The following is a 24555-nucleotide window of genomic DNA, read 5'->3' as shown; positions in this document are numbered from 1 at the left end:
GCGGTTTTTTCTGGAATCATGCGGTTCTCCTCGCAACGGCTGACTCCTATGGTATTGACAAACTCCAGCTATTCTTCTTTCATCTCATGCTGAAGCGATTGCGCGGTTCATCGCGATCTTGCGGATGCTGCGATCTCGCGGATGCTGCGATCTCGCGGTTCCTCGCGATCACGTGGTTTCTCGTGATCTCCCGGTTCGTCGCGATCCCGCGGTTTTTCGCGGGTTAGCGGCTTTGTTGCGAACACATGGCTCTCCCTGCAGAGGAAATTCTATGGGACCGACAAGTTCCAGCTATGTTTTTACTCGCTGCACGCTGAAGCGATCGCGCGGTCCAGCGCGATCTCGCGGTTTTTCTCACGAGTTAGCGGTTTTCCGCGATCATGCGGCTCTCTCCGCAGCGAATGGCTTCTATGGTATTAACAAATTTGAGCTATTCTTGTTTCATTTCATGCTGAAGCGAACGCGCAGTTCACCGCAATCTCGCGGATGCTGCGATCTTGCTGTTATCGCGGTTTCGCGGTATTCCGCGATTCAGCGGTTTTTTACCGCGATCATAAGGATCTTCCCGCAGCGGTTGATTTCTAGGATGGTGACAAATCTCAGCTAAGTTCTCCCTCATTTTACGTTGAAGCGATCGCGCGGTTCACCGCAACGTCGCGGATGCTGCTGTCACGCGGTTTCTCGTGATCTCGCGGTTTTCCGCGAGTCAGCGGTTTTTTCTGGAATCATGCGGTTCTCCTCGCAACGGCTGACTCCTATGGTATTGACAAACTCCAGCTATTCTTCTTTCATCTCATGCTGAAGCGATTGCGCGGTTCATCGCGATCTTGCGGATGCTGCGATCTCGCGGTTCCTCGCGATCACGTGGTTTCTCGTGATCTCCCGGTTCGTCGCGATCCCGCGGTTTTTCGCGGGTTAGCGGCTTTGTTGCGAACACATGGCTCTCCCTGCAGAGGAAATTCTATGGGACCGACAAGTTCCAGCTATGTTTTTACTCGCTGCACGCTGAAGCGATCGCGCGGTCTAGCGCGATCTCGCGGTTTTTCTCGCGAACTTGCGGTCTTCTGCGGGTTAGCGGTTTTTCCGCGATCTTGCGGTTCTCTCCGCAACGGATGATTCAACGGTATTGGCAAGTCTCAGCTATGTTTTCTTTAGCATCGCCTGAACAACGGCAACAGGAGCAACAACCAGCGCGAGGACAGAGCGACGAGGGGAAACGATATGGACTATATGGTGGCTCAATTAAGCAACAGGACAGAAGTAGAAGGAGGAAACAGAAAATTCAAGCTCAAAGTGAGTTTCGAACAGCGAAGCGGCTTAAGCTCCAATCCGAAAGGAAACGGAGCGTTGCTGGCAACTTCCGATTGCCTCTATTGCGGAGGCAACAAATGGAAGCAGCAACAAAATGGCGGGTAACGCTGGGAGAAACGATCCGAGAGAAAGAATACTTCCGAACGATCGAATGCCGGCGATGCGAGGAAATCGGATGTCCACCTGGTCACAGTACCATTAGGGGACATTACGGCGACTGAGTAAAACCGGCAGGAGAGAGGGAGGAGAAACGAACAGAAAATTCAAGCTCAAAGTGAGTTTCGAACAGCGAAGCGGCTTAAGCTCTGACCCGAAGGGAAACGGAGCGTTGCTGGCAACTTTCGGTTGCCTCTTTGGCCAAGGCAACAAATCGAAGCAACAACAGAATGGCGGGCAACGCTAGGAGAAACGATCCGAGAGGGAGAATATGACCGAGCGATCGAACGACGGCGAACCAAGGAGCTAGAGTGTCAAGGTGGTTGCATAGCTACAGGGGCACTAGAGAACAGAGCGGAGTTGACGAGAGAAAGCAAGGAAAACTAGTCGAGGAGGTGTAGGAGTTAAATCCAAAGCCTAGACGAGAACTACGAGCACGGAGTGAAATTCTGGTAGCGAGCGGTTGAAGTTCTGATCCGGAAGGAAATGGAACGTTGCTGGCAACTTTCGGCCGGCGTCTAAACGGCGGCAACAAATGAAAGCAACAACAATGCCGGGCAACGCTACAATGAACGACCCGAAGGTTCGGACAGACTTTTTAATCGGAAAGTACTGGAACGAAGAACTCGAAAGTCAGCCTGGTGTCAGCACCATAAGGGGGCGAATCGGGAACTGAGGGAAAGTGCTTGAAGAGAGAAAAGAAACAAATACCGAGAGCAATGGCCTCATGTAGCGTTGTGGAAGAAGGCTGGGACGTAATAGGAAACGCGGGAAAAGGGGAAAGCGGGTAAAAAACCGGGGGAAAAGAGACAAGCGAAATTTAAATACGAGGCGAACGCGGAGTGGAGCGAATAGCAATGGCGAACGGGCAGGAAGTGATAATTTTGTGGGTAGGTTGAATGCAACTAATCGAGGCGCAGAGCGGAGATACAAGCATTGCGAGCGAATACCAGCGATAAATGCGTAAGGGGCGGAAATGAAATGGAAATACCACAGCACATTATATTTTATACTTCATTTATTATCTATTTATTTATTTACCTTATCTATTTATTTAGTACTTACTTATCTATATTTCACACTGCCCAGTATTTAGTTGCAAACCGATGCATACAGGAAATAGCGTAGCACATAAGTATAAATAAGTAGGGAAGGGAAACAGGAAAAGGAAACAACGTGTGTGACGGGGGGCGGGGGCGGGTGCGGGGGAGGGCGGCGGGACCATAACGGAGGCAAGAACGGAAAGTGATCAGCGTTAACTAAGCATAGGAAAGAGATAGATTATAGAACACGGGGACACTTATCAACTGCCGGGAGAGGAGGTGGGGGCGGGCGTGGCGGGTGGCGGGGGGGAGGGGGGTGGAGGTTTAGGAAAATGAAATGAGAGCGATAGACGAATAACACAACATAAGAGGTAGGTAACGGAAAGACTAGATTACAGTAGTGATACTTAGGTGGGAAATGGTGGGGAGAGGTCGCGGTTTCACCGTATGTTTTCGCTCACCGAGAGGCGGTACTGAGGGGGCGTGCAAGTTCAGCTGGAGGTCTGTGCAATCTGCGCGGGAGCCTCCCCTAGTTCTTGACGTTGCCTCTCGGGCCAAATTTCTTTGGTTGGAAGCATCCCATTCCCATACATGGAACACACACGCGAGGTGTGGGGGGTAGTCTTTCTTCCACAACTGTGAGCGATGGCCTAGACCAGGTACACTATGCCCCATCTGGTAAGGAAGTCTGGCGGGTTGCCACCAACTTCCGCGTAGCGGGGGCGGGAGACAGTTTTAGTGAGTAGGCCGTGGAAACCGCCCCTCTTCTAGGGGCGCCGGAAGCGAGAGTCTCATACTATCTGGGTTATCTTCCCAAATGTCCGGAACTGGATTTCTGTCTTCCTAAAACAAAAAAAAAGGAGGGACTTGGTCGCGCTTGGATGTTACGGCCAGGATTTCTCGGCGAAACATATTTTATTTCGCTCGAGTCGTTGACCGCTTCTTCTCTTTTGTACTCAGCTTTTTGGGTGAACGTGGCTCTCAAGCGTACGTCAAAGCCCTGGGTCCCGTGGAATAACCGTAATAAGACGTTGCAGTATCCTTCCTCCGTGCAGCAAATTATTGTCTTTCCTTATGCTTTAGCACAAGCGCTCGGATAATGGTTAGAATGAAATCAAGTCGTGCAGGTATCGTCGTATAGAATGTGAGACAGATATAATTATATATCAGTATATTCTTTGATAATAATGTTTGTTTCGACGGGGATGTTGTGTCGTCGAATTGCCGGAACGCTCAGCGCTGAGCTAGATAACGTGGGATTGGTTTTTGGGTGCAAGAAAAGTGCAAATGGACAATTAACAAAGTTTATTTAAAAGTTACATTCACGTATGACTTTGTACACTCACGATTACACGACGAAAACTTAACTGTACACTTCATTAAACGACACATAAAAGAATATATACATACAGTTCGAAAGGAAATGGATTGTCTTTGTTTAACTTTTTAACAATTTGTGTCGAGCCTTGGGCGGCTTCGCGAAATTAGAATTTGAGTGTCCTTTAGTTGGCGACGCAGTCGCGCTTAGCTAAGTTACTCTAAACCGAGTCGAATCTCGCAGAGATCTGTATTCGCGATAATGTTAGGGTAAGTTTTCGTAAATCAGTAGAACGCCCAAGGGTCTCACGCTCTTATATGTACTCGCCGGTATTCCGCGATTGGAGCATTCAATTTTTCTCCGTTGCGGCAGTTCGAGGATCCAAACAAAGCGTTGAGTTCCACGGGTCGCCTGATTGGCCTAGCTGTTGCCGTGCGCCGGTTTGACGGTTGGAGTCGGGACAACAGCTAGGCTAGAAAAACAAGACACCGCCAACGACTTTTGCTGCTGTTGTGAAACGGTGCCTAGAAAAAGTGTATTTTTCGCGGTTCTAACGGTTTGCGCTATCTCTTTGTTTGGATTCTCGAACAATGTTCGTTGTATAATAATCCGTTGTATAATGCCCGTGTTTCAGGATTGTATCCACTCGAAGGAATAAAGACCCGAGACTAGGTCGGTATGATCACTGTTGGATATATGTGTTGGGCGGGCCGCGGGAAGGATTACCTATCTCCGAGGTTACCGGTGTGACTTGGTATTACTATGGACGGGCGAGGAGCAGGATGACGTTTCTCCGAGGTTACCGGTATGCAGACTGTGTGTGGCGGATGGAATGGGGTGGCTTTTATACTGATAATGGACAAAGAGAGATTGTTCTAGAATGTTCTGATCTGGCGCAAGAGGATGTTATGACTATTGGTTATCTGAAGGATGTTTGTAAGACGTGATATTCTAAAGGAGTTTTGGTTCCAGAGGATGTTTACGGTATCGATAAGAAGAGTGACTAAATTTATCAAGCGGATGTTTATAAGATTAGGATTCGGAGAATGGATCGATGTCGAGAGGATGTTTATAACATAAGGAGTTAAAGAATATTTAAGAGAAAGGATGTTTGTAAGATTAAGGTTAGAGGAATAGGATCGATGGATTGATGGGAAAGAAAAGTCGAGTGAGTTCCTGCGCTAAATGAATACATATATGTTACCTAACTTTAATCGCTGCGCGTATAATACAGCGTGTCGATAAATGAGGTTAAATACGTCTTACGAACTATGATTACATGAGGAACGAGTATACAGTAAAATACAATAAAATGTGGGTTACATATGCCTTATGAACTATGAATAATATATAATATAATATAATATAATATGTCTTATTCCTAATATTAACGTCGGTCGCCTGACGTCACACGGGCGGTCCACCGAACCGACTATGCGGAACGAAAAATTTTCGATAATTTTGTTATTTATGAATCCGAACATGCCAAAGTGGTATAAATATTCTTGTAATACGTTATTCTATAGGTTTTAATCGTTTTTTATATAGGTTATTAGCCATCGATTCACCGAACCGACTATGCCAGAGGGACTCGGCGCCGAACCGAATATGCGGTGAGATTTTTGCTCAATTTTTTGAAAAAATATAAATATTTTCTCGATTCTTGTATACTATTTGGACGTATATTGTTGTTCGTTACTCATTTATTACGTTAGAAATTCGTTTGGTATTTATTTTGACGAAAAAAAGAAAAAAAATTTTTTTCGATTAATTTTGTCATTAAATTTCGTGAAATTATTGTTAAGACATTGTCCGTATACTTTTTAGCGTGTTTGACAACTTTTTGAAAAATCGATTTTTTCGCGCTAAGTTTTACCGCACTTTCGAATTGGCACGTTCGGATCGCGCGTTAGCATCGTAAGCGCCCGTGCGTAGCGGCCGGCGTCGCCGACCATCCGGCCGACCGTTCGGTACCTATAAGGAGACGTTCGGTCCGATCGTGCCAGACGGAACAGAGTCGGGCGCGTGGCTATTCTATGACCTCGGTTGAGAACTAGTCCACCGCTCCTCGTGCGTAACTACGTGTTGCCTCGACTGTTCGTGTTCTCGGTATTGATGCAGGATTTTCTCCACACTGCATTGTCGCGTGTCGGCGTCTAAGACCGAATGGCACATATGCGACGAACCTTTAACATGAGGCTGGTGACTCGTATGCACTTCGGTGTGTACGTTGTACTGACTCAAGCGACACAGGCTACTAAAGATAAAAGGGATAAAAAAAACCGACCGTTCTAAACAGGCCAAAAAATGTTTTATAAAATTATATTAAAAATGAATTAGATAGTGGTGTTGAACGAACTTGTTCATTACAACGCCTTCAGTTGAGAAGGCTAAAAAATTGTGGAACGGAATATTTATTCCGAAATTCAGAAATGATATTACGTCCCCTTAATGTTTTGTGCGTCTCGAACGCCTAAATATTTTCTCGATGCGCGAGAAAACTTCTTCGCGGAGAGTTTTTCGGTACGATGAAGTAAAATATTAAATAAATGCTTCACTATACGTACAGCGCAGAGATATTAAAACGAAATAAAATGTAACTATGACTCGTAAAAACGGTTTCTGAAATGGAAACCTCCTCCAAAGTGAAGAGTTTTCGGTACGGGTGATTTTTCGATATTACATCGAGTTTTCGCTTATACGTACAAAAAATATTATTATGGTGTATCGTAACTATGACACGAAATTTTGAGAGAGAGAAAATAAAAATTTGGGTGGATTTGTAAGAATCTATGTTCCCAGCGCGAGCTAAAATTCTCTGTGTACGTGCTTGCTCCGATTCGTTTTTTTCGAACAGCATGTCCGTTGTACGCGCTATCACGGTACGTTCAGCACGCCACTGTACGCGCTAACCTTTATCGGTGTGTCTTAAATAAAATACCAAAGACAGTGAAACGGGAGAATAGAGAGAGAGAGAGTGTTTGGAGGAACAAAAATTTAATATGACTGAAACACATGAGAGAAGAACCAAATATAAAAGGAACGTTTAAGCTGATATTGGTTGATATTAGAAAGACCCAATTTCATGTTAAATAAAATTGGCCTAAGAAATTGAAATAATTCTTTAAGCTCCCTGGTTGATCCTGCCAGTAGTCATATGCTTATCTCAAAGATTAAGCCATGCGTGTCTAAGTATATACCGAATTAAAGTGAAACCGCGAATGGCTCATTAAATCGGTTTTGGTTTCTTAGATCGTACAACAATTTACATGGATAACTGTGGTAATTCTAGAGCTAATACATGCAAACCAGAATTCCACCCAGAGATGGGAGGAATGCTTTTATTAGATCGTTGGTTTTCGGAACCCCGAGGTAATGATTAATAGGGACAGATGGGGGCATTCGTATTGCGACGTTAGAGGTGAAATTCTTGGATCGTCGCAAGACGGACAGAAGCGAAAGCACTTGCCAAAAATGTTTTCATTAATCAAGAACGAAAGTTAGAGGTTCGAAGGCGATCAGATACCGCCCTAGTTCTAACCATAAACGATGCCAGCTAGCGATCCGCCGAAGTTCCTCCGATGACTCGGCGGGCAGCTTCCGGGAAACCAAAGCTTTTGGGTCCCGGGGGAAGTATGGTTGCAAAGCTGAAACTTAAAGGAATTGACGGAAGGGCACCACCAGGAGTGGAGCCTGCGGCTTAATTTGACTCAACACGGGAAACCTCACCAGGCCCGGACACCGGAAGGATTGACAGATTGATAGCTCTTTCTTGATTCGGTGGGTGGTAGTGCATGGCCGTTCTTAGTTGGTGGAGCGATTTGTCTGGTTAATTCCGATAACGAACGAGACTCTAGCCTGTTAAATAGACGTAAATTATGGTATCTCGAAGGCCCCCGGCTTCGGTCGGTGTGGTTTTTACTACCAACGTACAAACAAATCTTCTTAGAGGGACAAGCGGCTTCTAGTCGCACGAGATTGAGCAATAACAGGTCTGTGATGCCCTTAGATGTTCTGGGCCGCACGCGCGCTACACTAAAGGAATCAACGTGTTTTCCCTGGCCGAAAGGTCCGGGTAACCCGCTGAACCTCCTTCGCGCTAGGGATTGGGGCTTGAAATTATTCCCCATGAACGAGGAATTCCCAGTAAACCCGAGTCATAAGCTCGCGTTGATTACGTCCCTGCCCTTTGTACACACCGCCCGTCGGTACTACCGATTGAATGATTTAGTGAGGTCTTCGGACTGGTGCGTGGCAGTGTCTAGGCATTGCCGATGTTACCGGAAAGATGGCCAAACTTGATTACTTAGAGGAAGTAAAAGTCGTAACAAGGTTTCCATAGGTGAACCTGCGGAAGGATCATTAACGAAAGTTTAAACAAACTTACAAAGTTTGAAAGAGAGAAAACTCTATCACTACGTGAGCTCTTGATATTAAAACACATGATACGCAAGACACGAAACACATGATAACATATATACAGTACGTGCCAAAATCTGACTCTCAATATGAATACACGCAAAAACGGTGAAAAGCAGCCAAAAGTATATGACTATAACACATGATACGCACAAATGAGGATGAAAAGTGCAGCTCCTCGCGTATTTAACAAATAATAATATATTGGCCGTACACAACAAAAATGCGTATAAACGAGCCACGATAGGTGATTGAGAGAGAAAGGGAAAGAAATATTTGGAGGTAGTAGCAAACAAACGAAAAAAAAAAAGGTACCAAAAATGTTAAATGACAATTCGTTGTTACGGCAGTCGTGATGCGGAGAGATATTACGGTTACGTGTAGGAGGTCGCTTTGGTTCTCATCGTCGATACTCCCGTCCGTATTTCGTATCCGCCGACGCGTTTCGTACGAACAAGCGCTAACGTTAAATAAAGTTAAAAAAATGAGAGAGCAACGCCGTTTCATGTCGAACGCTGTAAATAGAAAGAACGAAAGTTTACCGACGAAAGAAAATCGAGAGTTTCCTCTCTATTTTCTCGGCTCTTCTTTCCGTAGCGTATAAGAAAGGTTTCGACTCTCCCGGGACGTCGTTTACTTCTTATTAACGGGTACCGCACGATCCTTCGATAAATACAAAATGTCGTCGTAACAAGAATGTTCAACTTGAACACGAACGAAAATCCGAACATTCTCATATAAAAATATATCTATACACAAATGAATCTGTCGCGTATTTTACCGGCAGAAGGTTCGTTACGTAAAATGGATCGTATGCATGGTGTACCCGTTCGTTGCGACGTCTGAGTTAAAAGGAGGAGAGAATCGAAATTGTTAAATAGATACGCGCCAGGAAAGCGAGAGATTTCGGAGAAGTATGAAGAGGTGAAGGTTATAAGAATCTCGAAATATTCTTATCGGACTTTCCTTTCTATAATTTTTATTCTTGATTCGTGTTGCGTACTCCCTCGACCCCGTGTGAAAACACGAGAGAGAATATAAAGAAATATTTTGGGACGTTTGGTAACGAACTGCATGGGTTTGCGAAAAAAAAATTGTTAAATTTCTTGTTTTTTTTTTCGCCCGCATCGTGAGAGACTCTCATTTTATTTTCTTTCTCTCTATAAATTTTGTCTTTGGACAAAGGGAACACCCCCTTTTAGCCTCTCTCTATTTCGTGTTAAACGAGAAACGAAATTTAGAGTGTGACACGGAGGCTTTCACGCGGGGGGTATCCGGGTAACCGATGGAAATCGAACCACGAAACCGCTTCGACGAACGAAGACGCAACTTCACGCAAGTCCGCCTGCTTACGACGGACAATATGGTAACGTATCGCTTACGGACCGGCTGAGAAGCGAAAACGATAGCGTAGTCTCCTTCGTTGGTAGACCGATCTGACGCCGGCCATGGAGTCCGTATCGAATCTCGCGATACCGCCAACACGTCCAATATATATGTAAGCAGCGAACAGGAGACTCTGTGTTACGCGCGACAGTGCATTTCGTATTTTCCACGGTTTTTGAATGACTTTACCACCCGGAACGGACTGAAAACTCGCCGCACGAAGAGAAATGCGCCACAGAGCGTTGTTTCATCGGCGGTTCTGCAGTTTTATACGGTCCTTTATCCGTCCATGGACGTTATCGTGTCGTCTTAATCAATCAGCTCGGGTAAATCTGTGAACAGAGCTATGACGGGACGACGTCCGAATACCGATACTCGATCTTGCGCTTGGATTGGAGTTAGTATTCTATGGACAATCGAACGAATTTATAAACCAGGTTAAATCACGTACATACTGGTTTTCAGACGCTGAGTTGTTAAATTTGAACAAAAATTTTTATACGATTACCCTGAACGGTGGATCACTTGGCTCGTGGGTCGATGAAGAACGCAGCTAATTGCGCGTCAACGTGTGAACTGCAGGACACATGAACATCGACATTTCGAACGCACATTGCGGTCCACGGATACAATTCCTGGACCACGCCTGGCTGAGAGTCGTTTATATAACTAAAGACTGCTTGCGTTTGCCTTTAGCAGCAAAAGGTTCTCTCTTCATTGTTAAATTTTTTTCGGTCCCGCTCATCGTTCGACTAGATAAAACGAAACTGTTAAACGCCGAAAAGTCGAACGTTTCGGAGCGGGATCCGATGGTCGAACGCGAGAGAGAGAACAACTTGCGAAATTGGCGAAAACGTACGAGCGATGGTTGGACATTTCGTCGGCGTTTGACGCGGAGAATGTTAAATGGAACGTTCGTGTCTCGCCCTCTCTTTGCTAGTGTTCATTTTTTTTCACAGGCGACAGAAGAACATTTTCGTATATCTCGCAATTCCTAGTTTTAGGATCTTCTCGGCGGAATCCGCTTATCTCGGCTTGCGTGAGTCGTGGTTTCTAGTTAAACCCCTAAAAGAGACCATATACGACCGCCCGTGAAAGAGCGCTCCCGAGTCGAAAACACCTAACAACAGAAGGATATTTAGACGAGAGAGAAAATGATTCTTCGCCCTGCGAGAGAATTGTTAGACACCAATTGAAGGAAGCAAGCCGAGAGTAGAGCGTGTTTACGGCGTTTCTCCGCGCTCCCGACGTTGTCTGAAATGATTGTCGAATTTTTTTTTCGACGGTGCGAAAGTTTATACAACGAGGAGAAAAGTTAAAAATAAACGTGCGACGGAAGCTCTTTCACGGTTAAATTATTACGAGATCGTAGCTTCGCCACGTTTTTTTAACATTTACAAGCGCAGATCGCTTCGTTGTCGTTGAATAGAAGCGGAAGTCCGCGCGATCCCAATACGGGTTCCGGTCGTCCAGTCCTCGAAGTGCATAATTGTGCCGGACGGACGTTGAAAAACCCGGACCGATCGAACGATAAACGCTTATTTGGTGATCGTCTTGCGAGAGTCTCCCTTCATTGTTGCTCGTGTGTTAAATTTCTTTTATCGAACAACGGTCGCACGCAAATGAACAATGACATTTACCCCGAAGATCGATCTCGAAACGCTTTTGTTCCTCCTTTTGTGCGCTCGTGGTTTCATCGAACGATATATACACGACGAAGGTGTACCACGCACGTTAAAAATGGGATTTTTTTTCCTCTAACCCTTTCTTCTCTGGACCATGATAAGTCACCGATGGTTTACTTGGCTGTCTCTGGCATTCTCGCCCTTTTCTTGGCATTTTGCGTCGGAACGCGACAGCAAAAGAAGAAAAAACGTATCGGACGATGCGTCTTTACGGTTTATCGACCGTCGAGTGTATATTCGAACGTAAATATGTAACGGTATATGTATCCTTTAGGGGACAAAAGAAACATGAAACGATCGTGTGCGAGAGCGCGCCGAGGGAAAGAAGAAAAGGTCCGACCTTTATCTCCTCGTTGTCGTAGTCTCTCCTCGTCGTTTGTTTTAACGCGCCCTGGATAGATAAAAAGATATATCCGATTATATATATATATATATATATATATATATATATATATATATATATATACATATATACTCCGACGTGAGTCGAGAACAACCGGACGTCGTCGTCGTCGTTTTTTTTTTTGTCGTTGTCCCTCCTGTCTCCTGTGAGCTTTCATTTTGGCTCGTACGTACCTTCGAGTAGTCGACGATCGTGTTGATCCGAAAAGAGAAAAAAATAGTTGGTTATCGAACGATACAAGGAAAAAATCGAACGACATAATCCCTGTGCGTTGGTATTAATATACCTTTCGTATTACGTGTCGAAACCCCGAAAAGAAATAATAAAATTTTGATGACCTCAGAGCAGGCGAGATTACCCGCTGAATTTAAGCATATTAATAAGCGGAGGAAAAGAAACTAACAAGGATTTCCTTAGTAGCGGCGAGCGAACAGGAATGAGCCCAGCACTGAATCCCGCGGTTAACGCCGCTGGGAAATGTAGTGTTCAGGAGGATCCGTTTATCCCGAGACATCGAATCGCGTCCAAGTCCATCTTGAATGGGGCCACTTTCCCATAGAGGGTGCCAGGCCCGTAGCGACCGGTACGCGTCTCGGGTGGATCTCTCCTTAGAGTCGAGTTGCTTGAGAGTGCAGCCCTAAGTGGGTGATAAACTCCATCTAAGGCTAAGTATGTCCACGAGACCGATAGCGAAAAAGTACCGTGAGGGAAAGTTGAAAAGAACTTTGAAGAGAGAGTTCAAGAGTACGTGAAACTGTTCAGAGGTAAACCCGAGAAACCCAAAAGATCGAATGGGGATATTCATCGTCAACGAAGCTGGCTCCCGTGTTGGTGCGATAGTGCCCCGGATGGTCCCGTTACGGCGGGTTTCCCATCGGCGTGGGCACACCACCCGCGGCGAATGTTCCGGCTATGCACAGTAAATATTCGATATGTGCACAAATGATCTGTACGATATGTGCACCAAAGTTATCCCCACCACTGGGGGGAAGACCCCTTCAGACGCCAAGAAGCTCGATCGCCGAGAAATGTAACATGATCCGGGTTCGGGTATATCCGTGAAGCAATACATATACAAATATAAAACTTTTTTATTTTTGACTTTTTCGAAATCCAACTTTTACCAATAGATTCTTTATATTTTTCTGATTAAAAGAAGACCAAACATAACATAATTTGGACTATATTTACTAGTTTAATTGACGATAAAAGTTTCTCACGTCAAAGAGGATAGCGAGTCAAAAAGAAAGAGGCACTACGATCGTGGCTGTCGACAAAGATCAAAAGTCTGTTCAATTGTTCACAATCCTAATACGTTGCTAACTTTTTTATTTTTTATCAAATTTTTATAAAACTTTCTCTATCATGTTCGTGACATTTTCCTGATTAAAATGAGACCAAACACGACGTAATTCGAGTTATATTTACTTGCAATATCTTATTAGAGTAAAATCATCGATGTACGCGTAACACTTGAAATTACAAGTAAATATGTCTCGAAGTATGTCGTGTTTGGTTTCATTTTAACGACAAAAATGTTACAAATATAATGGAAAAAATTTCACAAAAGAAAATAAAAAATAAAAAAGTTTTATTCTTGCATTAGGAGTGTCCTTCTGGTAGGTGACTGTTTGTTTACGTTCAGTCTCCTTCGCTCGAAATGTAGGAACTGTACGATATCTGCACCAGTTCGGTCCCGAGAATGGTGCACATATCGAACATGTACTATAAATAGTCTAAATTATTTAGTGTTTAGTCTTATTTTAATCAGAAAAATATTAAGAATCTATTAGTAAAAGTTGGATAACGAAAAAATGGAAAATAAAGAAGTTTTATTCTTGCATTAGTATTATCCCTCACTATGTTTCCGTTTGTTTACATTCGGTATCCTTCGCTCGCTGTCCTTTTCTACGTTCGGCAAAACATCAATCAACGTAGGAACTGTACGATATCTGCACCAGTTCAGACCCGAGAATGGTGCACATATCGAATATTTACTGTAGTTGTGCACTTATCCCCTAGTAGAACGTCACGACCCGTTGCGTGTCGGTCTAAGGCCCGAGGCGAAGACTGTCCGTCGCTTTTAGCGTACGATGACAGCCCCTTGGATGCCCGGCCGACTGCGCGACAGTACTCAGACGGTATCGGGCCGCAAAATTCTCGAACGCACTGCGTCCAGGACCGCCGCAAGCTCGTTCCAGTCTAGATACCGGATGTACGGACTTAGCGCCGTAACCGGACCTGGCGGGCTGTTGGCAGGCGGAGTCCTTGGACTGGCCAAACTTTGAATTACCGGTCGGCGACGCTATTGCTTTGGGTACTCTCGGGACCCGTCTTGAAACACGGACCAAGGAGTCCAACATGTACGCGAGTCATTGGGATTTGATAAACCTAAAGGCGAAATGAAAGTGAAAGTCGTCCGTGAAGTCGACTAAGGGAGGATGGGCCTCGTTACGATTAGGCCTCGCACTCCCGGGGCGTCTCGTTCTCATTGCGAGAAGAGACGCACCTAGAGCGTACACGTTGGGACCCGAAAGATGGTGAACTATGCCTGGTCAGGACGAAGTCAGGGGAAACCCTGATGGAGGTCCGTAGCGATTCTGACGTGCAAATCGATCGTCGGAACTGGGTATAGGGGCGAAAGACTAATCGAACCATCTAGTAGCTGGTTCCCTCCGAAGTTTCCCTCAGGATAGCTGGCACTCGACTCGAACGCACAACGAGTCTCATTTGGTAAAGCGAATGATTAGAGGCCTTGGGGCCGAAATGACCTCGACCTATTCTCAAACTTTAAATGGGTGAGATCTCTGGCTTGCTTGAATTATCATGAAGCCACGAGATATAAATTGATAAAATTTTTCTTGGATCAGAGTGCCAAGTGGGCCAATTTTGGTAAGCAGAACTGGCGCTGTGGGATGAACCAAACGCAGAGTTAAGGCGCCTAAGTCGACGCTTATGGGATACCATGAAAGACGTTGGTTGCTTAAGACAGCAGGACGGTGGCCATGGAAGTCGGAATCCGCTAAGGAGTGTGTAACAACTCACCTGCCGAAGCAACTAGCCCTGAAAATGGATGGCGCTGAAGCGTCGGGCCTATACTCCGCCGTCAACGGCAAGTGCGTAGGAACGGGATTCAGTTCCCGTTCTCCATGAAGCCTTGACGAGTAGGAGGATCGCGGCGATGTGCGCAGAAGGGTCTGGGCGTGAGCCTGCCTCGAGCCGCCGTCGGTGCAGATCTTGGTGGTAGTAGCAAATACTCCAGCGAGGACCTGGAGGACTGACGTGGAGAAGGGTTTCGTATGAACAGCCGTTGCACACGAGTCAGTCGATCCTAAGCCCTAAGAGAAATCTAATGTTGATGAGGTGTCCTAAAATTCACGCTTTTCGAACGCAAATGACAAACATACGTACGCTCGCACGCACGTACGCGCGCAAAAGGCAAAAAATGTTAAAAAGAGAAAAAAATTGCAGTTAAATAACAATTTACGTCGCCGTCGTTTCGTGTTTGTGTCCTAATCCACCGCTCGAACATGATCATTTTTATTGATAAATTGACAAAAACGTTGAACGCCGAAAAAAAATGGTCGTGGTTCGGATCGATGGATACATCACGTTCAACGTGATGCGACGTTGTCGAACGCCTGAAAGCGATTTTTTTTTATTTTTTGCTTGGTTAAATCTTTCAAACTATCGAACGCAAGTCGTGTCGTCGTTGCGTCGCAGATGCGTCGTTGTTTATATAATTTTGCTTGATTTGGGGAGAAACACACCAATCGGGCGAAAGGGAATCCGGTTCCTATTCCGGAACCCGGCAGCGGAACCGCATACCAGTCGAGCCCTCGTAAGAGTGTTCGTCGGGGTAACCCAAAATGACCTGGAGACGCCGTCGGAAGATCTGGGAAGAGTTTTCTTTTCTGTATAAGCGTTCGAGTTCCCTGGAAACCTCTAGCAGGGAGATAGTGTTTGGAACGCGAAGAGCACCGCAGTTGCGGCGGTGTCTGGATCTTCCCCTCGGACCTTGAAAATCCAGGAGAGGGCCACGTGGAGGTATCGCGCCGGTTCGTACCAATATCCGCAGCAGGTCTCCAAGGTGAAGAGCCTCTAGTCGATAGATTAGTGTAGGTAAGGGAAGTCGGCAAATTGGATCCGTAACTTCGGAATAAGGATTGGCTCTGAGGAGCGAGGCGTGTCGGGCTTGGTCCGGAAGTTGGCCAGGCTGACGTGCCGGACCTGGGCGAGGTGAACGGTTGGCGACTTCGTGTCGCGTCCCGGAATCCGAGCTCGGTCCCGTGCCTTGGCCGCCAACGGATCTTCCTTGCTGCGAGGCTTCTTGTGACGGCTTCGGCCGTCCTTTTCGCCTCTTCGGCCGCCATTCAACGCTTAGTTCAGAACTGGCACGGACTAGGGGAATCCGACTGTCTAATTAAAACAAAGCATTGCGATGGCCCTCAAGGGTGATGACGCAATGTGATTTCTGCCCAGTGCTCTGAATGTCAACGTGAAGGAATTCAATTAAGCGCGGGTAAACGGCAGGAGTTTACTATGACTCGCTTAAGTTTACTATGACTCGCTTAAGGTAACCAAATTATTGTAACCACTATTCCCACGCTATCGCTATAGGTGGCGCTACGTGCTATATACCGTTGGATAGGTCTCCGCCTGTAGATATACCCAAAATTACGAAATTTCAAAAAAGTGGTGGGGGTAAAAAATTTTTTTCAAAATCTTTACGAGCCTTATAGGAGGAAACTTTTTTTTTCCTTTCAAAAGGTGGCATTTTCGACATCGTTTAAAACCCTGTCCGCCATTTTTTCCGGACATCTTTTTTGAAACAGCTGTAGCCATTTTAATGTTTGGCGCCTTATAGCCGCGTTATTCCTGGGCTTACGAACGCGTGCTTTGTGTCGTTGGAACCGTCTCGACGGGTACTTTAATTTTGAAAAAAAAATTTTTGAAAATCCGGAGGGGGAAAATTTCTTTTCAAAATCTCGAAAAACTTTCAAAACGACCCCAATTTTTTTCTACGGCGTTCGAAAGAGCGGAAAAAATCGTACGAAATCCCCTCCTTCCGGAACCTCCTACGACAACTTCCGGATATACAGGGTCATTCACGAAAGGTGGTCCGCCGGTATAAACTCCGAAACTATTAGCTTTAGAGAAAAATGTTTCGAACAAGAGTTGTAGGGCTTCCGTTGCTGCATACTTTTGCACCGATTTCGTTTCTACAGGGTGTTTCAGAAAAGCGTTTCGTCGCGATATCCACGAAACTGTAGGTCTCACGGCAAAATGTATCCCACACAAGTTGAAGTGCTACCTATACAGAATACGAATCTGCACTCAGAACGTTTTATACAGGGTGACTCAAAAATAGTGGTCCTTGCGAATATCTCCGAAACTATTGACTTTAGAGAAAAATGTTTCAGACAAAAGTTGAAGGGTTTCAAAGACTGCACCAGCCCATATATTCGGCTTTGCTGCAGGATCAACATTTCACGGTATTTCAAGGTCGATTCTCTTTTTTTCAACACGTACACATATTTCCATGTTTCCATGGGGTGCACCACCGAAAACCTTACAACTTTTGTCCCAAACATTTTTCGCACAAATGTATACCTTAGGAGATATTCACAAAATTCTATATTTTTGAAACACCCGATACGCACTTTATCAAAATAGTGAAATATTATAACAAGTACTTACGGCAACATTAATGTATTAACAAAATGCATAATTTACGAAATGTTGAAAAAATTATATATTTTTGAAACATCCTGTATATATTACAGTACAATAATAGAAAATAATAACAACTATTTACGCCAAATGGAAAAAACTAACAACATGCATAATTATACAAATATTTGAAAAAATTTATATTTTTGAAACACCTTATATATATTACACTACAATAATCAAAAACAATAACAACTATTTACGTAAAGTGGGAAAAACTAACAAAATGCATAATTATAAAAAGATTTGAAAAATTTTGTACTTTTTCAAACACCCTATATATATAAAATAATAAATAAATTTTATAAATATTTATTTTATAGTTATTTTATAAATATTTATAAAATAATAAATCTAAAATAATAAAAGGACAAAATGATATCTACGGCAAGTGGAAAAACCTCACACTTTCAATATTCACGATACAATACATTTCCATGCGCCATCTAACCGAACGACTGAACCCTACATAGGCGATGACGCGCATCGTATTGTATTCATTTGCAGTTCTGCGCTCAGCCAGGCAACATCTCTCGTCTCCTGCTCGCAGTATCTACTTTCACCGACTTTCCGATTCGTCGATAACTGTCCTTTTCAGGACAAATACACCTTGCGTTTTACGTTTTCCCTTTACGTTGTAAGTAAACATATCACTCCAAACAATTTATATTTTTTATAAATAATATTTTTAACAATTTACATATATTTTTAACAGTCCAATTACCGCCAGAAAGGTTCTGTTGGGATCGTACATCTTTCCACTTCGCTTACGTTATAAGTACAGTACATCACTTAAAACCATACATTTTCTACAAATTGTGCTTTTTTCATTAACGAATGTTATTTTTTATAGGACCCTGAGGAATTCACGACCACCAAGGTTTTCTTCAGGTCATCCCATCGTCTTTCCTTTTCAGCGTAAGTATATCTCATCACTTCAAACTATCTACATTTTGTAACAATTCTGTTTCTTTTACTAACTAATACAAATTTTTACAGGACCGTCAGGACTTCACGACCACCGAGGTTTCCTTCAGGTCATCCAACACTCTTTTCTTTTCAGCGTAAATATATCTCATCACTTAAAACTATATACATTTTGTAACAATTCTGTTTCTTTTACTAACTAATACAAATTTTTACAGGACCGTCAGGACTTCACGACCACCGAGGTTTCCTTCAGGTCATCCAACACTCTTTTCTTTTCAGCGTAAATATATCTCATCGCTTCAAACTATATACATTTTGTAACAATTCTGTTTGTTTTACTAACTAATACATATTTTTACAGGACCGTCAGGACTTCACGACCACCGACGTTTCCTTCAGGTCATCCAACTCTCCATCGTTTTCAACGTAAGTATATCTCATCAATTAAAATTACATACATCTTCTGATAATTCTGTTTCTTTCACTAACTAATCCGAATTTTTCCAGGACCGTGAGCAATTCACGATCATACAAATTTCGTTGACGTCAGCCGACTCTGCTTCGTTTTCAACGTGAGTATATCTCACCACTTTCAACTACATATATTTTTTAATAATTCTGTTTCTTTCCCCAACTAATAAACATTTTTACAGGATCGTCAGCAATTACCGCCCTTCTAACTAATCAACTCTGTCTTCCAATTTCATCGTAAGTATCAATTGTATCAATTGCAAATACACAGATTTTGTATTCATTCGCTTTCTTTCAGTGGATCGAATATTAATTATGGCCGATTCAGCACCGAATACCGCTCGCAGTGGTCGTCCAGCCAGAACACGTCGACGGGGTACGATTACTGGCAACAACGAACGCCGCCGTAATACAGACTCCCACTCCGAAAGACGCTCAGTGACAAATTTGTCAACGTCGGATTCCACATCTACCACTCACGTGCGTGATTCCATCGCGCCCTACGCCGTGCCATCGACCAGCACCGCAGCTAATCCACGTTCCGTCGGCCGACCAGCTACTTACGCAAATATAGGTCCAGATGGCGAAGTGCTACCCTATACTGGACGGCGATGTTTCGGTCCACAACGGTTACGACCAACTGAAGAGGACGAACAAGGCAGACGTACGCCCGCAGGTATCGACGAACGCCGGCGTCGATTGCAACGCGAGAAGAAGTATCGCTTGAATGAGCGCAAAGAAGTCGCCCGTCGTACCGGAGAAGCTACGGCCACGAGACTCTCCACGGAGACATGTTATTATAGCATTGGGCCGATGAATGCCATTTGTCCACATTGCATGGCCAAACACTTCCAGTCCGAGCGTACCGAGGCCGGACACTTTTCTTCCTGCTGCTCTAACGGAAAGGTCGCGTTTACCCTTCGGCCGATCCACCCGTATCTCCGTGAGGTCTTCGCTAATCCAGAACACTGCGACTTCAAATATTTCCAGGACAATAGCCGCTACATCAATTCTGCCTTTAGTTTCTGTTCGCTCGGTCTCAAAATTGATAACCCTCCGTCTGGCACATATTATCTGATCGGTAGAGGAGAAATATTCCATCGCATTGGCCCGTTACATCAGGAGGATAGTTCCCGCACTAATGCAAACATGCCGTATGGCTCAGCCTACTTTTGCAACATAGAAACGGCCACAAGACTGCGCTACGAGGCCACGAAATTAAGTCCTCGAATCTTAGATAATATTAGTATGATCATGCGAGAGAACTTGGCCCTTGCTCAGCAATTTCTCCACGCGTACGAGAAGGAGCAAGAGCTCATTCGACAAAATCAACCGCGGCCTACAGTCCACATACAACTTTTGCCTGGCCCTGCTGGCGCCGGTATTCACGTCGGGCGTACCAACCTGCCGACTACACGCGACGATGTAGCGGTATTATACGGTGACCACGGTGGTCTTCCTCGCCAACACCACCAGCTGATCATCCAAAATCGTGCCATGCCGAACACAGAACCTCTACAGATCGTCAAGATTACGAATCCCCTTCTTGATGCCATGTTATATCCTTTGCTGGATCCGTACTCGGTAATTGGATGGCACACCGGTATCCGTCACACTGTGGGAACTGATAACCGGAAATACGTCACCCTTCGCGAGCATGCAGCTCATCAAATGGCCATCCGCGACGACCAAGAGTATTTGCAGGACTGTGGGAAATTATTTCAGCAGTGGTTGGTCGACAAAGCTCTACGAGTTGAAGAAGACAAACTGCAATGGCTGCAACAGAATCAGAGTGTTCTACGTCGTGATTCATTGCAGAATATCGGCGATTTCAATAATCACGATCAAAGGACCAGCGTGACGAACAATCCTGACACCAGTGTTCCAGTATTGCTGCCAGCCTCATTCATCGGCGGTCCACGACATGCAATGAATACCATGCATGACATGCTGGCCATGTCTATGCAGCTTGGTGCTGCGACATTCTTTATCACCTTCACGGCAAATCCTGCTTGGCCCGAGATCGAGGCCAGTATTAATCATGGAAACCGGCGAGACTTAAGGCCAGATATCGGGAATCGCGTTTTCCATTCAAAACAACAGCGGTTCAAAGATTTAATTACCAAAGATGCATTCTTCGGTAAATGCCGGTACTACGGCTATTCCGTAGAAATGCAAAAGCGACAAATACCCCACTCGCACTGGATAGTCGCTGTTGAACCGCCGTATAATTCGAGAGATCCCGAATACATCGATCGCGTTATATGCGCAGAAATTCCGGACCCGGAGGTAGACCCCGAATTATACGATATAGTTTGTACAAATTACCTACATCTGTGTACTGAAATCTGTTCGTCAGACGGCGGGATTACATGCAAGAAGAATTTCCCCAAGGCCTTCCAGCAACATACACAGGTGCAGTTGAACGGATATCCGCTATACCGTCGGCGAGACAACGGCCGGCACGTTATGAAGAAGCGCGGTCAAATAACGGTTCGTTTGGATAATCGGCATGTGGTACCATACAACCCATACCTAGCGAAGATGTTCGGCTGTCACATCAATGTGGAACACCTTTCCGGTGTACGTGTAATTAAATATATCTTTAATTATATTAATAAAGGCCACGACGTAGCGCATATTGCCGAAATTATTACCTCCGAACCGGGTAACGAAATAAGGAGGTACCGTACAATGCGATACCTTGGTTCGTCCGAGGCTCACTGGCGCCTAATGAAGTATAATCTATACGGCCTCTCTCATACCGTAGAGCGCCTAACGGTACACACGAGGAACGACCGTACGGTATACTTCGCGGACGGGCAAGCAGGTCATGCGGCAAACACGGCAGCTAACCGTGACACGCAACTGACGGCGTTCTTTAAATTAAACGCTATAAATCCGGTCGCTCGCGAGTATTTATACCGGGATATCCCCCAGAACTTCGTATGGAGCAGCCAGGCAAAAAAGTGGACCGCCGGAGTTCGACAATCGAACCGAATTGGTAGAATATTCCAAGTCCCACCGAATAACCCGGAATTGGCTGCAACTCGGATTTTGCTCCATCATGTTAAGGGTCCGCGCAACTGGGACGAACTCTTTTCCTACGAAGGTAGAGTGTACGCCTCCGCTCAAGAAGCACGCCACGCACGCGGACTGATCGATAGTGGTACTGCCTTCCAGGAGACCTTAGACGAAGCCGCGCAATGCCAACATCCGCGGGCTTTTCGTGTCCTCTTCGGACAACTACTTGTCCTGACCCGTCCACCCAACGGCGCTTCAATGTGGGAACAGCACAAAGAGGAACTTACGCATGACCTCATCCGTATCTATGGCACCGACGACAGTCTTCGTTTCGCGCATGGTCTACGTGACATAAGATTGATCGCAGAGGCTAATATGGTTGACTGGACCAATTTAAACTTCCCGGAACCACCGGCTACCGCTCTCCGTCAAATTGCTCCATTCGATGAGTATGTCGTGCCTAATGAGGAATATGTTAGTCGGCTAAATACGGGGCACCTCACAGCGTATAATGCTATTTTAGACACTCTAAGTTCGTCGTATACAGGCCCTACCTGTTTCTTTCTGGATGGTCCAGGTGGCACTGGCAAAACGTTTATATACAAGGCCCTCATACAACACTTCAGAAATAATGGACACGTCGTCATCCCATCCGCGTGGACCGGAATAGCGGCCCTTCTATTGCCTGGCGGCCGTACCTCCCATTACTTCTTCAAACTACCGGTTCCCCTCACCGAACATTCTAATTGCAACGTAAGCCGTGCCAGTGCCGCAGGCCAACGTTTGATGGCTGCAAGACTCATTATTATGGACGAGGCGTCCATGTGCGAACGGCGGGCTCTTACGGCGATGGATCGCATACTCAAAGATTTGACAGGAAACTCCGAGAGGCCCTTCGGTGGCAAAATCATTTTGCTGGGCGGTGATTTCAGACAATGCGCTCCCATAATTCCTAATGCTCCTGCTGGCTCGAACATCGCCGAGTCCATACGTAGTAAGTAGTCCTCTATGGCCGCATTTCAAAATTATCCACCTTACGCAGAACATGCGAATTGGACCCGGCCAACAAGATTTCGCCGACTACCTGCTGACTATCGGCAATGGATCAGCAAACGTCCCCGACACAGACATCACGAGTATTCCGGCTGATTTATTATTCCACGGTTCCCCGCAGGATCTCATTCACTGGGTATATGACAATAACCTTGCTCAGCCAAACCCGGACCATGCTTTACTCTGCCCACGTAACGACCACTGCGATTACGTTAATAATCTTATATTAGATTCTCTGGAAGGAGACTAGCGAATTTACTTTTCTGATGATAAATTAATCGATCCATCAGCCGAAGCGATTGTAGATTACCCCATCGAACTGCTCAATCACGTCGAAGTGGCTGGCCTACCTCCACATAAACTTCGCCTCCGAGTCGGCACCATTGTCATTCTGATTCGCAATATGTCTCCGGCCGACGGTTTAGTGAACGGAACTCGCCTACGCGTAACTTCTCTCGGCACTCGCATATTCCGCGCTCAAATAATCACAGGCACTCACATTGGCCAAGATGCTATAATTTCTCGCGTCAAACTGACACCAAGCGACACCACATTGGGCGTCGCTTTCAGCCGCGAACAATTCCCCGTTAAGGTCGCTTTCGCCATGACCGTCAATAAATCGCAAGGCCAAACTCTTCAGCGCGTCGGTATATACTTGAAAGATAGTGTCTTTGATCACGGTCAGCTGTACGTTGCCATGAGTCGCGTCACCTCACGCTCTCAACTGCGTATCCTCATCGGCCACGGAGTATATCCCACACATCCGGACCCATCTCACACGAAAAATATCGTATACAATCAATTGCTACTTGACGAGTAAATCGACAAATAGAACATGGCATTACATTTCCACACATCATTCTTTCAAATTCTGGACCACATCATCTCCGCTGACCGTGACCGAGACGAGCCATCAAATACTTCAGGTTACGAACACAACCATCACAAATACTGTAACACTACTGCTACACCCATTCACGCCACGGCCCTATGTACCAACAGTACTGCAAGTCTTCCATTAAAATATATCAATATCTCCAATTCCACATTAACCAGTGACTCCATGGGCCACTAGTAACTATGACTCTCTTAAGCGTAAATCGTTCCGGGTTTCTCCTCCGGTTCGCCGGGGAAAAACTCTGTCGCTTTCGTGAGTCGTAGTTGCAGGGACGGTGAAGCGTAACACAGACCTCTCGTAAGGTGCACCAGCGTATCCCGTTCAAGTGGCACGACCTACCTCCTTGTGGTATCTGCCGGTAACGTGACTGGTTTGCTGTTTGGGTGACTTCCGTCGCCATCGCAGTCCCAGTCACGGCTAAACAGCGTGCGGCGACCTGGGTCCCTAAAGTGTGCAGTCCACACAAGTGGCCGGCCGGCTTTCGCGTTTTTAGGCGTCCCCAATTAAAGTCGGAGGCACAGGGGTTAAGAGCCCCACCCGGTTGTCAGGTTTGCACCCTAGCAGTCGGTATCGAAACTGGCACGCGATGACATGGAAATAGAAAATAATATGGGGCAAGGCCCCAGTCGCCGGTCGAGGTTTCGGACGACCGGTCCGGTTTCATCTGGGGGGTCAGTGCGCGGCCGTCCCCACCCCGCGCAGTTACCTGGCACGATACCACCACG

At 45.5% G+C, this 24555-nt stretch overlaps 2 protein-coding genes and 1 non-coding gene across 3 annotated transcripts; all 3 read left to right on the top strand.

Annotated features, from left to right (window-relative positions):
• The first annotated feature begins 10138 nt into the window (after window positions 1–10138).
• Window positions 10139–10293, top strand: LOC143266332 (5.8S ribosomal RNA). The gene has a single exon (XR_013041353.1). It is a non-coding gene; the product is annotated as a 5.8S ribosomal RNA (ribosomal RNA).
• Window positions 10294–18296: 8003 nt separating this feature from the next.
• Window positions 18297–21515, top strand: LOC143266328 (uncharacterized). Its single transcript, XM_076541931.1, has 3 exons — window positions 18297–18372; window positions 18454–21144; window positions 21215–21515. The coding sequence occupies exons 2-3, from the start codon at window positions 19171–19173 to the stop codon at window positions 21278–21280; spliced, it is 2040 nt and encodes a 679-aa protein (XP_076398046.1). The 5' UTR covers window positions 18297–18372; window positions 18454–19170; the 3' UTR covers window positions 21281–21515.
• On the top strand, window positions 21325–22881 carry LOC143266327 (uncharacterized). Its single transcript, XM_076541930.1, has one exon. The coding sequence runs from the start codon at window positions 21325–21327 to the stop codon at window positions 22879–22881; it is 1557 nt and encodes a 518-aa protein (XP_076398045.1).
• The last annotated feature ends 1674 nt before the right edge of the window (window positions 22882–24555 follow it).

This window comes from Megachile rotundata, unplaced genomic scaffold (genome assembly GCF_050947335.1).
Source record: "Megachile rotundata isolate GNS110a unplaced genomic scaffold, iyMegRotu1 scaffold0240, whole genome shotgun sequence".
Taxonomy (NCBI): domain Eukaryota; kingdom Metazoa; phylum Arthropoda; class Insecta; order Hymenoptera; family Megachilidae; genus Megachile; species Megachile rotundata.
Note: the sequence above shows the minus strand (reverse complement) of the source record. Positions and strands in the feature narration are given on the sequence as shown.

Bases quoted from the DNA above. Each gene is read 5' to 3' on its own strand.
- LOC143266328 (XM_076541931.1), top strand. From the start codon at position 19,171: ATGGCCGATTCAGCACCGAATACCGCTCGCAGTGGTCGTCCAGCCAGA. The intron at 21,145-21,214 runs GTAGACCCCGAA...TCTGTTCGTCAG, and splicing joins CAGAAATTCCGGACCCGGAG to ACGGCGGGATTACATGCAAG.
- LOC143266327 (XM_076541930.1), top strand. From the start codon at position 21,325: ATGAAGAAGCGCGGTCAAATAACGGTTCGTTTGGATAATCGGCATGTG.